At 39.7% G+C, this 17,628-nt stretch overlaps 1 protein-coding gene across 1 annotated transcript in view; it reads right to left on the reverse strand.

Annotated features, from left to right (window-relative positions):
* Window positions 1–1,784: 1,784 nt before the first annotated feature.
* The window catches only part of eipr1 (EARP complex and GARP complex interacting protein 1), a 51,310-nt gene continuing 35,466 nt past the window's right edge, over window positions 1,785–17,628 (reverse strand). The window contains exons 7-9 of the mRNA XM_017690794.2: window positions 9,047–9,214; window positions 5,666–5,833; window positions 1,785–4,478 (exon numbers count right to left, since the gene is read on the reverse strand). Coding sequence (XP_017546283.1) covers window positions 4,304–4,478; window positions 5,666–5,833; window positions 9,047–9,214 — 511 coding nt within the window. The 3' untranslated portion in view covers window positions 1,785–4,303. The remainder of the gene's footprint in view (window positions 4,479–5,665; window positions 5,834–9,046; window positions 9,215–17,628) is intronic.

A 17,628-nucleotide genomic window follows, 5' to 3' on the forward strand; every position in this document is an offset into this window, starting at 1 on the left:
TCTCACAAAGTGTGGAAAATTCAAACAAATATGCAAAATATACTTCATAAAATTTGAGAAGATTCACCCCTAATTTAACCAACAACGTCCTGTGGGCAGCGTCCTGTGACCATTGAAGAAGGACTAGATGATGATTAGCTCATACTGTACAGCAAGAGATGTCGTTTCTGGCTTTACATCTACAGGGTGAACCGACAATGCAGGTGTGTCTAATAGAGTGGACAGTGAGTGGACAGTCTTTAAAAATTCCAGCAGCAATGCTGTGTCTGATCCACTCGTACCAGCACAACACACACTAACACACCACCACCATGTCAATGTCACTGCAGCGCTGAGAATGATCCACCACCCAAATAGAACCTACTCTGTGACGGGGCCATGGGGGTCCTGACCACTGAAGAACAGGGTAAAAGGGGGTAACAAAGTATCAGAGAAACAGATGGACTACAGTCTGTAACTGTAGAACTACAAAGTGCACCTATACAGTAAGTGAAGCTGATCAAATGGACAATGAACATAGAAACAAGGAGGTGGTCATAATGCTATGCCTGATTGGTGTGAGTAAAGACATGACATCCCTTGTTAAACTTCAGCCTCAAAATTCTCATCAGTTACTCTGGCTCTGTTTGGGGTGAGAATCAGCCGATTCCGAGAAACGGCAAGACTTGAGATTGAGACCAACAACGATCATTGAGATGAACGGACTTATTTACATTTATAAATCACTCTGGTTTGCTGATACATTTAATCTGCAGCAACTCGCGAAACTGAAAGCTTCTCTTTCTCTTACTTCTCGTTCGAATTCTCCCGTTCCACCTTAAACGGCACAGCAGTACAATCTGGCGCCTCAGGCACCATTTAAGGTGGAACGGGACAAATCGAACGTGAAGCTGGAGGAAGCGACTTCAGCCTCGTAAAAAGTCAAACACTGAGAGACATTTTACAAGAAAGCTGCGAGATGCATGAAAAGCGGCTACAGCTGAGCTAAAGGTTTAAGGAGATCAAAGTGAGTCTGAGTTTTAGTCTGTACTACAACATCAGCACACACCAAGACATACTTAAAGCCAAGAGGGTAAAACGGACAGAAAACGTTGCGGCTCCCAAGGTGGTTTGATTTTTGTTGAAAGGACAAAACGGCTCTTCTTAACATTTCGGTTGGACCCCTGAGTTAAGCCATTGGGGGTAACAGTTGGGGGTGATCAGCACGTGGGGCGAACTGTTCGCGGCCCAGTCATTACTGCACAATCACCATCAGCCCAGTTAATGATCGCGCTCTGTGGTTCATTTTGTGGGGATTGTCTGAATCCTGTAGTGAAATTTTAGTGAAAATTGTCGCTATAGCTACACAAAAATTTGTAGGCGCTTCAGCTGCTAGCTACATTTCATACAACTATAGCGGCTACAGCTACTAATATTTGTGGCTAACTACAAAAAGTAGCGTGCTTTTAGAGAGAGAGAGAGAGAGAGAGAGAGAGAGAGAGAGAGAGAGAGAGAGAGAGGTATGTTAAGAGTGTTGCAGACTGAATGAAGGCATTAGAATTTCAGTAGAGTCATCCCACAGCCTCTGGTGCATGAGCACAGGACCTCCACCGTCCCCCCCCGAGAGTCAAGCTGCAATTAAAATGGCTTGTCATAAAGAGCTGCTTTAATGAACACTTGCACTGTCACAAGTGTGCAGCATCAACTCTTAACCCCCGTTTATGCTGGCAGAAAGTGAGGAAGAAGAGGAAAGAGTGTGATGAAGGGCAAAGAAGGATTTCAGCGGGGCTGAAAAAGGCTCAGTCTTTCATCACTGAAACCGTTTTATTTGGACTGCACAGGAGTAATTAGATTCTATCAGACTTCTCCACACCTTCATCAAAATATGCAAGGTCAGGTACATACGAGCAATTCCTCCTGCAATACAGAGAAAGAACATCACTACCGCTATATAAACATGTTCATAAAGATTTACACACAAACCTTTCATATCAGAAGCTTTTCACATCAGAACAGGATACGTTACAGGGAGCGTTAAAACATTTACCTATGCGTCGAGTAATATGCATGCTGCCTGTTAAGAGTTTGGGGAATCTGAGTTGCACAAAAAAAATGAGCACGTTTTCTTTTCAGTTTTGAACAACTTTAACATAATATATTAAGGGCTAAGCGGGTTTATTTTGAGGAAAGCCATATCTGACAATATTAGTGACCGTACTATTTTAGAATAATGACATACGGCACACGTTTTACCCCTTAGTTGTGATGTCAGCACTCACCAGCACTCAAATATTTCAGGGGGTTAAACTACCTTTGGGCCAAAACGCTTTGAAAATAAGGGCTTCAAACAATAGTTTGGAAAATAAAATGTCATAATTTAGGTAAAACTGACTGTTGCAAAATGTAAAAATAACCAGCTGCTGTTTGTTAAATTCCACCAATATTTTATCAAATTTCCACATAAAAAAAAATCAGAGATGTATACAAAATCATTCAGATGGTTTTTAGTTAATGTAAAGGCTTTGGTTTATAGTAGAAAACTTACCAACTTAGGTTTCTTTACAGTGGTGGTGATAGGAATCAGGGGTTGCAATCCCTACAACTCAAACGTAATGTTTTTATTTACTGTCCAGGAGGGCCAGTGAACCTACGTGTCTCCTGAGTTTAATATGCAATGTTGATAATGGACGAATAGTAGCAGATCAGAAAAAAATGCTTTCTTTGAAGACTATTTTGTTTTACAATGCCCTGCATGAATGGATCTCTCAATCATGAATGGATTAAAATATTTTTTTTTCAAATCTAATTTCAAAACAGCTGTAAAAGAATCTCTCTATTTCATGTAATGACTGTTTTTATAAGCAGTCAGTCTGGTTCCCATCACCACCACTGTGAACAATTCTGATTAGGTAAGTTTCATTAGCATTTCACTTTGAATGACTCAAAAGAAGGGTGGTGAACTCTAGCCCTCCAGGATCACCACCCCTCACTTAAAATGAGATGTATTATGTAGAATCTTTTAAATATCGATGGAATTCGATATTTTTCTTAATTTAATAACTGATCCATGTGTTCTTCTGTTGCTACCAGACAGCTATAGAGCAAGAAGGAAAAAATACCTGTTGACCTAATAAAAAAAATGTAGCACAACCAACAGAACATAGAAATCTGGATTGTGTTCATTTGAAATATTATTTAATTCAATTTTTTTTCCTCTTTTGTAATCAAGTTAATGTTAGTGGCTGCTAATTTGCTGTTATTTCCACCTTGCCTAGTTACAACTAACCACAACGTCTAACTTCAGTAGCACAGCATTTTAAACCAGAAACTCAGCAAACATACTTTACTGTGAGTCAATAGAACCAGATTTTTTTCTAAGTAACTGTGAGCTGTTTCTTTTGTACATTCATCATGAAATTTATAAAGGATGTCAAAAAGTGAAAAATGACAAAAATGGAGATACAAGGTTTTGTTCCAACAGCTGCGAAATGTAACCTTTAATCATATGTTCACAATGTTGAAGAGGATGTTTGCCAGTGTTCTATAAAGCTTGTCAGCAGTGTATGGATAGGCATGGATCAAGTCCTTCTTATTAAATTGCATTAAAAAAAAAAAAAAAAAAAAAAAAAAAAAAAGACAAGCTGTCCCCAAACTTTTAACAGGCAGCTACTGATATATGGTGATGCTCAGCAAGGATTTAATGTTAACTCATTTAAAGTTTAGGTGGACTCCTCTTTGCACTCCTTGTCCACAGCTGAGACTGTTTGTGAGGAGTAGTGTGGTGGGTCTGGAGGGAGTAGATGGGAGACAGTAAAGAAGAGAGAGTGAGTGGAGTGCGGAGGCTGCAGTAGAGCGGCCTGCTGCGCCGGGCTCCCCCTGGCAGGCCTTTCTCCATGGTTGCACTTTGTACTCAGTGGTGGGGCTGGAGCCCAGCGCTGGGCTGCCCGAGGCTGGCCGAGATGAAGCGAGCCTACGTCTCGCTAACACAACCAGCGCTGGCTATCAACACAAGGGGCTTTTTCAAAGACAAACGACACTCCATGCCCTGCGGCCTTCTCGCCTTCAAACAGCCTCCAAGCCATCCCACAGCACTCTGGGACTGTCTTTAATTGGTAGTGTTAATAGCGGATGCGTGTTTTATGCAGATTTATTCCGACTCATGCTTTCCAGGCCTATCGTCTCTTTTTTTTAAAACTTCTTCCATGTTTTTTTTCCTCTGTATGAGCTCATGAGCTCTGTTTCTGATGTCTCCTGCATTCATTTCACTCACATTCAGCGGTTTACAAGTGCTTCTTGCTCTCGCTCAACCTTTTAATCAGTCACTCTACAGTAGGATGCGGTATTTCAGGGCCCTTGGTACCCTGTTAATAACCAATCTGCCATCGTAACTCAGGGAGGCGAATAGCCAAGGGTCAGCTGAAGACCACTCCACTGCATATACACTGTCCTCATGCTCCTCGTACGTAGCGATGATGCTGTCCTGCAGAGGCTCTTTGCTCCTGCACACACACAAAAAAAAAAAGTTTCAGCTCTTCACATAAGCAGACATTATACACCCATTATACATACTGACCACAGTATTTCAAAATTGTGGCTAAAATATCTGGTCACGTGACCAGTGAACCTACAACATCTTCTCAGTTGTTATATGTAATGTTGATGCACCCTACATCCCATTCCATAATCCTTCTGAATAGGCATCTCTTCCACTTTCCTCTACTGTAGTCAGTGCACTTATGCACTTTTACATAATGTAAATATACCTAATATATAAATGAGGGGCAGAAATAGAGTGAATACAGATTTTATGGAGCAATTTTCTTTCTTTCATACTGCATCAAAACAATAGGCCATAGTCCTCCCAGTGCGCATAGCAACATACTGTCATTTGTAAGAATGACCAAGCATAACACATGCATATTAGAGCATGAAGATCTTTGTAGACTTTTTTTTAAAGATATTTTTAAAGCAAAAATGCAATTAACATTTTTTCATAAAACCATCACTGATTTTGTTGACTAATCGTTGCAGCCTTTTTAAAATAATGAATTAATTCATAGTTTTTTAGAATGCCAGGAGCCTTTTAAGTTATGTAAGCATATTTTGGACAAACAGAAATTTCAGAAAGCAAACAAACTTTTTGAGATAAAAGTTTTTTTTTTTCTATTACAGTAGCAATATTTTAGTTCACAAGCACACAGTGAACTAAAGGCAGTAAAGATATTCAGCAGTCTAATTAGGACAAAGCTTTAGAACGCTTTATGGTTTGCGTTTCATCGATGCGAAACACGAATATGCAGAGGGTAGTTTTGGGAAGAAGAAAAACGCACAGCATTAACGTAATGTCTGTGTATGAACACCACACATGACAGTGGGTCCAGGAATTCTATGTGTGTCTATTTTAAGCTGACAGCTACCCCTGTAATCTGAAATGCATGCATGCTTTGCCTGAATATACATAAACATAATCATGTTTTCTGTGGATTTGTGGTTACTGTTGTTGCTTATCAGCCACAAGACTCACACTGATATTCTTCATATTGTTACAGCTATTACATTGCAGCTGTCAATGGCCCCAGAGAATGTGGAGAATAATAAATGAGGACAAACAGGAATCTATATGTTCTCTCTAGACAGAGAGAGTGAGAAGGAGATAGAGAGAACTAGAGGCAGAGAAAGAGAGTACTTTTCTTCATGATGAGTCTCCTCACTGTCACTGAGGTCATCATCGTCCACTAGGTGGCCGAAGGGCTCAGAGGAGATGGACACCATGTTGGACAGAATCACCCTGCTGTCACTGCTGGCCGTAAGCAACAGCTGGTCGTGTGAGTGGTTATACCTCACGCTCCACACCCTGAAACATAGAGCATCATAATCAAACAAAAAAGTGGCAAAGGGTTCCTATGGAGCAATGCCACAGAAGCTATTCTGGACCCCTAAACAATGTGTCAATAGATGGTTCTTTATCTTTACTCCAGGGGTTTCAACCTTTCAGATTCTATCTGCTGAATCTGCAGAGTACAATCCACAACCTTGAATAGTCACTTCAATACTCTCTGTACTGAAAGAACTGAAAATACATCGATTTAACACTTTACAATATTCCTTTAGAGAACCATCCACTGAAAGTTTCTTTGCAGACCCAAATTTGGCTCTTCAGTGGCATCGCTCTCTCTAACTGTGTGATTTGAAAGATCAGCACTGGATGGCATGTTTAAATGGATCTGATATAATCGACCATTTCTGAAGGCTATAACCACACAATTAGGATCAATTTACACCATGATCACAATTTTAAAGTGGAATCTGAAAAGAGCCACTTGTGCACATCAGTAACACTACCTGTCATTGAAACAGTACATTGTAGAGAAACTGACCAGGGTTTGCAATGTCTACAGCACAAACACAGCCATTTTATTTACTGTCCAACAAGCAGTGAGTCTATATGTGCTTTTTGGGTTTTTATATCGCTGCTGTCGGAACAAAACCTTGCATCTCCAGGGACCAAAAGAAACGTCCCAAAATTATTCAGAAATAAGTCTGGTTCTGCTGACTTATGTTAAAAGTAAAGTAAGTTTTTTCCTTCTCCTGTAAAGCTGCCATTTAAGAGATACAAGGTTTTGTTCTGACCTGTAGTATTATTAATGATTAATAGTGCTAAATCTGGAAAATGTGTGTCTCTGGATTTACAAAAAAAAAGGTTTAGGCCAAAATCTTATCTCAGAACTATCATAAAATATGATGCAGTGTATTCATAAACATTTCATGAAATGCTTCGGTTCCCATCACCATGGTTCTGACTCAGCAAGCTTCTCTAGAATGGTGCATTTCACATCAAACCATTCTGGGTGGCTTTGTTTACATCTTAATAATTCAGCCTAACATCCTACCAGGATTTTACTAACTATAATGTACTTAAAGTGCCCTGTGTGGCTGTATTATCTACAAAAATATAAATATATGTTTGAAACTTTTCCATTGGCTTTATCAATATATTTCATACAAGTCAACATAAATTGGAAATCATAACTCGATTTCCTTCCACAACGTATTTCTGAATGAAAGATGTTATCAAGATGGGTCTTTGAGCTAGCCTAGACATACTTATAACATAAAACTGGTTCATTTTGATTTCTGGTGGAGTTTAAAGGGCTTTGATTGAGATCAGGGCAAAATACCCTAACCAGGACAACCCTACTGTGTACAGCTATTCACCTGCAAGCAAGACACACTCATGTTCTGTATTCACCAACCGAGCTTCTCTCTTAATTCAAAAACCCAATTTTTTTCTCCCCTGCTCACTTCTTGTCTTGTTTTTCTACCTCAGTAATGTTCTCTCTCTTCTTTCTCTCTCTCTCTCTCTCTCTCTCTCTCTCTAAGCCTCAGGCATGGCTCAGGAGACGCTCCCAGCCCCTCATAGAAGGGGATTGTAGGAGGATAACTCGGCTGTCGACAGCAAAATCTGGCTCAGTCAACCCTGCTCCCTCAGCCTAACTAATCTGCCTCCATCCCAAAATATTCCCTAATACCTCCGCCCCAAGGCTCAGCCAAGCCCTCGCTGCCAACTGAACAAATGAGAAAAACACATAGAGTGGCCTGGTGCAGGTTTGTAATTTCCTATCTAAATGGGATCAAAACTGGGCTGTTATTGATACAGTGCCTCTATGTTTTTAGGAGATAACATCCAATGTCTGACATTTTATCATGTAGTGATTTGTGTGTGCTTGTGTGGCCGGGAATACAAACTGAATTACACTCAGTCTCTCAAAGACACGCAAATATATTTTATTATATTATTACATTATATTTTATTATATATTACATGCCCGCTACATGAGAAACTAAGCTCTCTCGAATCAGAGCATACAGCAGAAATTAGAATCTCAACACATTTAGGAATTTATACAATAGTTTGTTCTGATACAGCCTGATTGGTTGAAAATGCCAACGGCAACACAATTTTTTCAGAATAGCTGTATCATTTCACTAAGGTAAGTAACAAGTCGCCTCATATTAAGTTTCTTCTTAGTACAGATGTACGCAAAGGTTGACCACCCCTGGTTAAATTACATTTCTTGCTGACTTTCTAAGTGAAAATAAGTTGACATAGCCTCTACAGGGAACATGCTTAAAGATTGCACTTTTCTGCAAATATAGTGCAAAAAAAATTACACACAAAATATAAAATGTGCACAGGCCAAATCTAACATTTGCACTGGCCACATTTATGTTTGTTTTTTTTCTCACTATGTTAAATTCAGCAAATAGACAGTAATTGTGCATAGAAATGTGCAGAAGTGTGTTCTCTTGTGTTAACTTATTTTTATAAACCATTTAACTGGGGAGCCTAAACTTTTGCATATGCCTGTTTATAAAAACAGAAAATGGATGCATTAGATAACTTCTATAAGATAAGATTTGACGTGCAGCTCATTTGGTCAGATTCTAAAGTAAAGTGTGCTCATAGGTCTCCACTACAGACTAGCTGGAACAAACCAACATTTATCTTAATCTGACAACTACAGTAAAAACTGAGCTGAACCTGATATTTCAACAGTTTTAATGTTCTGTCCATAACCCACTTTTTTTGGCAGAAGGACTTGACAACATTAAAGCACATTTGATTCAATGTTCAGGGCCTTCTTGTTTTATGCTGTCCTTTAATTTGCAGAATTTCCTTTAATTTGTTGTGTTGAAGTAACAGAACACACAAGGTGGCAAAAAACATCAATGCTTTGATAAATTACAACAATCACAGCCATGATGTTCTGTGCAATAACACATTATTTTTTCATGTTCTATTGCTTACATAAAACTCACATGAAGCTAATATTTATGTACACATGCTCTTACAAGCATGTTGTCAGAGTGCTTTGAGTTTACAAGTCAAATCAAGGTGACGACCCTTTGTTTGTATAGGTGGTGATGCATGAGCTCAAACTAATTTGCTTTTATACACAAACACTCACCTTATCCATATGAACCTGCATGTGTTTACAGTTTATACAGTACTGCTTATTCTGTGATTTATCTTTGTAGACTGTGTGTGTGTGCATGTTTGTCTAACCAGTGTGAGTGCTCCTCCAGGGTTTTGACGGGCTCGTTGATATGCCTCACATCCCAGAACTTGACCTTACAGTCGTCTCCGCAGCTGGCCAAGTAGTACTGCTTGTTGGGGTTGAAGTCCAAATCTCGTACCAGCTGCCCGTGGGCATTCTCAATGCAGTAGATTTGACTGAGTGGGAGAGAACGAGAGGAAGCAAAGGGTGATAAAATGATGTTAATGAACAGGGCAGGCAAAGAATGAGGGATTTACACTGCAAAATAATGAAGGAGAGAGAATACAAAGAGAGACAGACAGAAATACAGAGAGAAAGAGAAGAAAAAGGGAGAAAGACAGAAAAAAGAGCAGAAGAGAAGAGAGTGATGAGAGGAAGTAATAAGAAAATAAAAGAGTGAAGGAAAAATAGACCACAAACAGTGAGAAAACCCTAGAAAAATCAAAAGATAGCCAAAATGTGAAGACAGAGAAAAGTGAGAAAAAGAAAGACAGAAGAGAGAAAGGGGGGGGGGGGCAAAGTGAGAAAAAAGAAAGAAATAAAGGAGAAGAAACAAATGTCAGGCAAACACAAAATAGAGAAAAACAAAGTAGAGAAATACAGAAAAAAGGAAAGAGAAAGAAAGTGAAAGAGAGAGAGAGAGAGAGAGAGAGAGAGAGAGAGAGAGAGAGAGAGAGAGAGAGAGAGAGAGAGAGAAATATCTCATGAATCAAAAGCAGTCTGCCCCTATAGCTGTGAAGGCCAAACTTCCATCTCATATCATATAAAAGTGTGACAAGCCATAAAGCACAGGCTGCTGTAGTCCTCATGCAAGGTGATGACTTCCAGCACAGTCCATGCACTCAGCCTGGCAGGAGCTTGTAAAAGCCGTGGCGTATATATATGGATGGCTGTGTTTTAGACATCTGGGCTCAGTCTGAAGGACCTCTGCTTCATTAGTATGGGCAACTGACAGGGCTGCTGGGGTGCTTCGGCATCTCCGCCCCACTGCACCCTGCTCTTTGCCGCCTGTGCTCTCCGGCTATCTCACTGTCCACTGATCTCATTATGCAATTAACATGCTAATTAAAAATCTCATTAAAACTGGAGGTGAAAAAATTTGACCAGAGGGGAGCATGGGGCTTCAATTAGGTCAAGATTAAAGTCTCTATCTGAGCCGTTCTGTGGGAGCTGGTGGTTGCTAAGCAGAGCCAAAGGTTGAAGCATACTGTCCCATTACGAGATGAAGTATGAGCACTAACGCATCAGCAGAGAAAATGCCATGTCTCATCATCTCATCACAAAAGGAGGAGTTTCCTTGTCACGTCACGAAATTGCCTTCATAATCAGGAATTGACATATCTATGATCCACCCATGAATGCACAAATGCATCATAGTAACTGTTGCAAAGTCGGAATAGCTTTTCAGAATGCTGGTAACTTACTAAGAAACTGAATCAAAATCAAAATATCTACATTTAGCATGTAATATTAAACTTTAAATGGTACACTGTTTATCCAAAAGTCTGTAGATGTTTCTTCTGGAATTAAGGGTAAATAGAGAGTTTGTTCCCCCTTTGCTGCAATCCCACCCTCTACTTAAGGACTTAATCACATAATGCCAGCCAATCACCGCATCTTTCCCAACTGCTGCTAATGCAACATCATTGGACACTTGGAGGAGAAAGCTAATCGGCTGTTCTGTTATATGAGCGAACAGGCACCTGCGCTGGCTAGCATCACGCTGAGCAATGAGAGGAGGGCCATCCTACCCACCCAGGGAGCACAAGGCCAACTGTGCTCTCTTGGACCCCCGGCCACAGATGGCTGTGGCATCACTAGGGATCGAACTTGATCAAACTTCTCCTGATGATAGGGTTAGCGCTTAGACGGTTGTGCTACTCAGATGACTTTTTCTGATGGCTGATGCTGTTTGGTAGCCACCAAGAGCTGGATGTCAGGGTGATGAGAAGAAAGTTGCAAATGAAGTTCTGGCTCTGATTATATTTGATAGGTTTACAAACAAACAAACTCACCCTGTTTAGTCTACAAGTAACTACGTACGTTGTTTAGCAAGAAAATGGTTCTATATAGAACCTTGAGCATTCAAATAACCCTTTGCATAATTAAAGGGTTCTTTGCATCATGAAAGGATTCTTCAGTTTGATGGAAAATGTACTGTAAATGGTTCTGCTGGGGAATGTAGTACAACACATTGTGAAAAGGGCTATTATTAGTAGAAAATTAAAATACTTTTGTCGGCTGGATAGGAGTGTTTGACATGTAGGGCCTAGAGTTTCTTATTACGTTGAATGGAACTTTTGCCTGTATTCTACCATGCTTGTCTAACGTAGCAACAGTTGCTATGAAAGAACACATTTGTGGGTGGAGCATAGATAGGTCAACTGGAGGGGAATGAGCGTGTTTTAGATTTAGTTCGCTGAACCATGCATGCTCTCGATGATGCAGCAGTAACTGTGGCGGCCTTTGGCTGTGAAGAGGGTTGCAAACACTATTCAAACCTCACTCTCTCTGTCTCTCTCTCTCTCTCTCTCTCTCTCTGTCTCTGTCTCTCTCCGGCTGGGGAAATGGAGCAGGAAATTGGGTTAGCTGCGCTGCTTCCGAGCCCGCCATGCTTGCAAATCTGAAATTGGGATCCGATCAGGCAAAGCCCGGGCTGAACCTTGATTCAAGAACACCCTCCACAAAAAGTGATGGGGATTAGGACGCTTTCACTCATAAGCCCCTGGACATAGCATAGTCCAATCGCCAGAGCCCATCCCCACCTTCCTTTCTGGCTGCAGCACTCTGACACCCCCCCAACCACCACCACCACCGCCCGCGGTCAGCAGTCAGTCGTCAGCAGTCGCTGTGGTGTTGAATGGCCACGGCTGAGGGGGTCCGGCCACATTTCCGCAATGCTCACCAAAGCCAGATCTCTGTTGCCATGACAACAGCCAGGCACTGAAAAAAAAAAATCACATGTTTCACTGAAACGAGGCTGTAGCCAGAATAGGGAGGTTAAAGGCTGGTGCCTGCTTTAGCATACAGAGCCAAAGGAGGGGTAAAAAATCTCAGCGTGGGTGGGACACATTTTTCAAAAGCACCTAAATGCTCTCTAGGCAGAGAGGTTTAAAAAGGTCAGGGGAGATCAGACTGACAGCAGGAAAGCTCACAGGTCAGAGTTCAGGAGCCAACCTGCCAGACCGCCTCAGCTTACCGTGTGGACCCAAAAAATAAGGACAGAATCCAAAAATAAGGAGTGATTTGAATTTGAATCATACTTTTGACTGAAAGTTAAAAGAAAGATGACAGGTATACATCCAAACCAGAATATGGGTCTGGACATATCTTTCAGATCTTTGCAATGGTCTATTTGGAACTATGAGCTTTAAGAAAAGCAGTGATGAGATGTTTGTGCAAAACATGGGTTGCGCATGTGAATGTGGAGCTGGTCTGGAAATGTTGAGATTGAACTCCTTGTATTACGCAGCACTTAAATTAAATCCAGTAATGTCAACTTTCTCTCCTATCCTCAGCTGCCATAAGTGAGTCCACAAACAGGCTGACATGGTCTCTTTCAAAAAGAACCAACTCAACACTTTTCCCCCAGCTGTGATGTGAGGTTCCACAGATTTTTCAAAATTTCTGCACAATTAAATCACTCAGATGTAAACAAGTTATTCAGAGTGGTTTGATTATTAAAGCATGCCATTTTACAGAAACTTACTGAGTATTGTTTACAGTGGTGCTGGTAGGGACCAGATCTCTGAATGTTCCTAAAAGCTATGTCACAGGAAGCTATAACATGAAATGTTTATAAATATGTTGCCTGATGCTTGTGACATTGTTTTACCACAGTTGAGTAAGGTCTTTCACCTAGAATCGTTTTTAAATTCTATATATGGTAGAAAGGTTGTGTAAGGCAAAACTGTTACGAAATATATATTTTTTGGATTTATGACTCACCGTTAATTAAATTGGATATTATAGAAAATGGTTTTATTAATAGCTCTATTGGTGTTGCAGACCTCACAACACATTGGTGTTCTTATCACCACCACTGTACAGAAATCAAAGTCAGTATGCTTCTCTACGATTCAGCATCTCACCTGAAGAACTCTTGTTTGTTCTCAGTGAATGAATTATGTATGGCTGAAAACTTGGTGGAACTCCCCTTTAAGAATCTGTGTCCTTGCTCCTGCTAACAAATGCGTGACTCAGATCATATGTAACAAGCAATGACAGTATCATATTATAGAATTTCACGTTATTTGATTCATTTGCACAAAATAGAATCCTTATCACAACTTAATGTAATACAAGCTTCAGTATCCAAGGATTTATGCAGGCTTTACATAAATCATAAATAATCTTCAATATGAGTCATTATGAGCTGGATTCACTCTGACTGGTGGATTAAGGTTTAATGTTAAAGCCTTTTTATTTACTTGGCCTTGACCAAAGCAGGAAAGCATACGACACTTTCACCTAAAAGAAGCTAAAAGGAGCCAACATGCTGAAATTAGCTTTCGCTTGTGATGTAATTAAAGGAACTATATTATGGAAAATGTTTTTTTTCTACTTTTTTATTTATTTAAATAAAAGAGTTTAATTGTCAGTGTTTTAAAACATACTTCACTTCAGTCCAGACAGTCCATATATGGAAAATAAGCTGCAAAAACAGCCTGTTTTAAATGGATTGTTTTTGTGATGTCACAAAACCAACACACTTACATATATCTGCCTACTTAGTGTATAGCAGTTTAGCTCCACCCATTCCGCTCAAAGAGTATTTCAGCCTAGACTCCCATTTAAAATAAAGCAGCCAATTAGAACAAGGGTCATTAAGATATATGGACCATTACCGAATTAGCTCAAACTGCAGTCCCATAGTAAAATAAATAAACAAACAATGCCCCTGACTACAATTTCAAGATTTTCTTCTATTATCTAATATGGTTTTGTGTCTTTTTTCCAATATTAACTGGAAGAGAAGGAATGGTGTTGATTTGGAAATTTCTGAAATGACTTTTCCCGATGTTTTCTTCCATTTGAGTTGAGTAGAGCAAAATGTGGCGCAGGTGGCCACAATTCTGCCAAAATACCGGAGTCTGCTGCTTGCATTCCTTAGTGCTGAGCGTGATACACTCATCTTAAGACGAAAGCCTGAGTTCTCCAAAAAATATCACCAAAATGTCATCTGTAAAATGACCACTGGATAGCTTGTTTTCTGTTTTGCACTTTTTACACAACATTTAGTGAGCGGTCGAGAAGAACAAAGGGGTCTGTTTTCCTGTGGGGGAGGCTTAAACGTGTAGGGCTGAACCACAGTAACTGGCAGTGTCGCCCACCACTACCACTGGAGCTGGGCTGTTTACGTTGCCTGGGAGAAGCCACTGTCAATCATTTTGCATTCTGACATGCCAACACAGTAAGAAGCAGACAGCAGCTTAGAATTTTTGGAGCATTTATCTACTGTATTATTTATTGAGCATTTATTGAGCATTGGCTGGTAAACACTTTTTCTGCAGTATATTTTAGTATCAAACCAAAAATTTAAACATTGTTGATCATGTTGACAGGGGCTTTTAATATTCAGACTTAGTTGCAATAGTTTGCGAGGATTATGTTTTGATATATTCAAATCCAAGGCATTAGAGATAGTAATAAGCGACATATACACAAAAATCATTATTTGTTGTTGGGTGTTCCAAACCTTAACCCCAAAAAGTGCTTTCTTTTTTAAAAGTGAAGTTGAATGTTGGCCTGCGTTTACATGGCACTACTGAAACAAGGGTTTTAGTCCTTAAGCAGAGCCTTATTTTAGAGCAGGAAGTGAGACTGCTTCCCTATCACTCATGGCCACATGGTGAGCAGTTAGATACCACAGCTGTGAAGTAAATGTGTCCCAAAGTCTGAAATTCTGAGTGCAAACTTAAGAATCATCACTATCGATAGACGTTTTCTTTAATAAATCAAATTTATGTGTGCACATCTGTTCAAAGCCGTGTTTTCCCATCAAGTGATGGCTAGTCTTTTAGTCCAATTTTCATATCAAAAGTCTGAACTTTGAAGAATAAAAAAATGTGGAACTCTGACTTTGAGCCAATTCAGTATAATGATCCATATCTAGAATTAGATATATCTGTCTTGAAGGCACAGTAACAGGAACAGTCTGTTTTGTTTCTAAGGGATAAAGATAGATTAGAAAATAGTTATGTTAAAAAAAGAATTACAGAGTTTTGTTGCATAAACAAACATGTTACGAATGGACTTACAATCAAATGCAAAAAAGTAGGGTATGGGCCCTTTAAAACAAACCTAACTAAAGTGGTATTTCAATACCGCCTATTGAAATATGTTTCTCCAAACAGTGTTCACATGCTCAAATCATGTGTGCAATATAATAATAGATGCCATCAAATATATACCATCATTTTTTCGCTGTCATGAGTCGAGATGGAACCAATCCGATACCCAGCAGCAGTATAAGCCTCATATCAGCAAAAAATGCTGGATTTGTTTCATTATAGTGATTGTTTCACTACTGATTCCAAATTATCATCAGCTGAGCTCTATTATTTTCCTCTGCATGCAAATGTGACAAAGCACACAGCAAGGGTACTTTAATGAGTTCCTGCTTTGCATCCATCTCTGCAAGAGCAATTTCAATGGCTCTTTTGCAATATATCCAAAACAATAGATCAAACTATTGATGCAAATAATCCCCAAAGCAATGCCACAAAATGCTGGAAACCTAGACTTAGTATCTCAAATTCTCTCTGTCCCTCTCACTCTCTCTCCCTTCCTCTCTCTCTCTCTCTCCCCCTCTGGTGAAAGCTTCACTGCAGCACACTGCTCTGTTTCTGTATGCATGGGATGGGGTGTGTGCGTGCTGTGGCGTCAGTCCTGACAGCTAACACACAGCTCCGTGTTGCAGGGAGGCGGTGTGTGTGTGTGTGCTAGCACTCTCACACTGCGCTTCAGTGGTGCAAGTATGGCTGCAGACTGATGCACAGAGAGAACATCTAGCGTAAAAGCACCCCATCCAACACTGACCTCCTCTATTCATCACCTCACATCACATCAACTGCCTGAAAAACCAGCACCTGCTCCAATACACATCCAAAGACACCATGCAGGACACATGCTTACACAAACTGAAGCCAGAGGGTTGATATTTAAATACCATCATATTTTCACTCTCATGACTTTAGATGGAACCAGTCCGATACCCAGTAACAATATCAGGATGATACCAGCAACAAATGCTGGGCCAGAAACAGGGGTCTGCAATATAATAATGTTTTATTGTTATTGTGATACATTTAGTTACTGTAATAAACAATATGGCTTTACGATCTTATCACATCATCAGTACTTGAAGAACACTGAACTACTGCACGTTTCGTTAGAAAGAGAACATAATTAGACTTGTTTAATTGGGTTTAGTGCAGCATGGTATGTAAGACGTAGAATGATTATCATTGGATTTAAAATTTTCAAGTTTTTAACTGCACATTTTGTCTGTCACAATAACGTGATACGTATGTTTAATGAAAATATCATGCAATAATACTTTTTCCATATTGTATCATAATGTAAAACAATATAGGCCATATGATAACACACAAGGTGCATGTCTGAAGCATTTTTAAAATCGCCCTTCTGATCCCTATCTGGAACAGATACATTGTAATCAGTGTTTCCATCCACACCACCTGGGCTAGACGCATATCTTACATCCGTTTTTATGTGCAGAGCCTATTTTTGTGTGACTGAAGTGTAAACTTCATAGATAACTCGTCTGATCACACACTCCAACTTTCTATAGCATTCTAAAATGTGATCTTGTCGGCTGATGCCAAGGAGCTCCTGCACTGTACCAATAGTGTATGGAGGCAACTGTTATGATGAGGCTTTTATCTGACAAGAAGTATGATGTTATTGCAAAAAATAGATCTGCTGTTTGTGCGGTCACGTTTCAAAACAACTTTAAAGATGCTTTAATTAGCAAGAGAAGCGCCCCTTGTGGAAAACCTTCAGGATGTCAAATATGAGTGAGTGCATGAGCGAGTAAACTGCAAGCCCATGTTCATGGGCTGCTTTGCATCTAAAAACAACATAGTACCAGCTATTCGGCATAGTATCAACTGACATCCAAAGTTTCAGTATTGGTATTGGTCTAAAAAGAAAAACTGGAAAATACCCTGCAATGCATGTTAATGTAGCAAGATTTTAACAAAGCAACTTTGGAATATGTCTTCATTTGCCATAGAATGCTTATATAACAAAGGGCAGCTTTTTTTAATAAAAAAGAAAAAATAGAATTATAAGGGTTTTAAATGACAGCAACAACAGGTCTAATATAAGCCCATTCAGTACATGTTCTTACATTGGAAGGGAAGTAATGTCATCAATATGTGACTGTGTTATAACATCAAGCTGTATGATTCACTGTAAACCCAGCAGAGATTTAAGTAGTCTATTATTTTGGCAGTGGAAAGTATTTTTTAAATCAAATACCAACATCCTTTGTTTTGCCAAGTCAGTGGCCCAAATATATATGCACACACACATATACATATACATTATATATATACACATT

Source organism: Pygocentrus nattereri, chromosome 10, assembly GCF_015220715.1.
Source record: "Pygocentrus nattereri isolate fPygNat1 chromosome 10, fPygNat1.pri, whole genome shotgun sequence".
Lineage (NCBI taxonomy): Eukaryota > Metazoa > Chordata > Actinopteri > Characiformes > Serrasalmidae > Pygocentrus > Pygocentrus nattereri.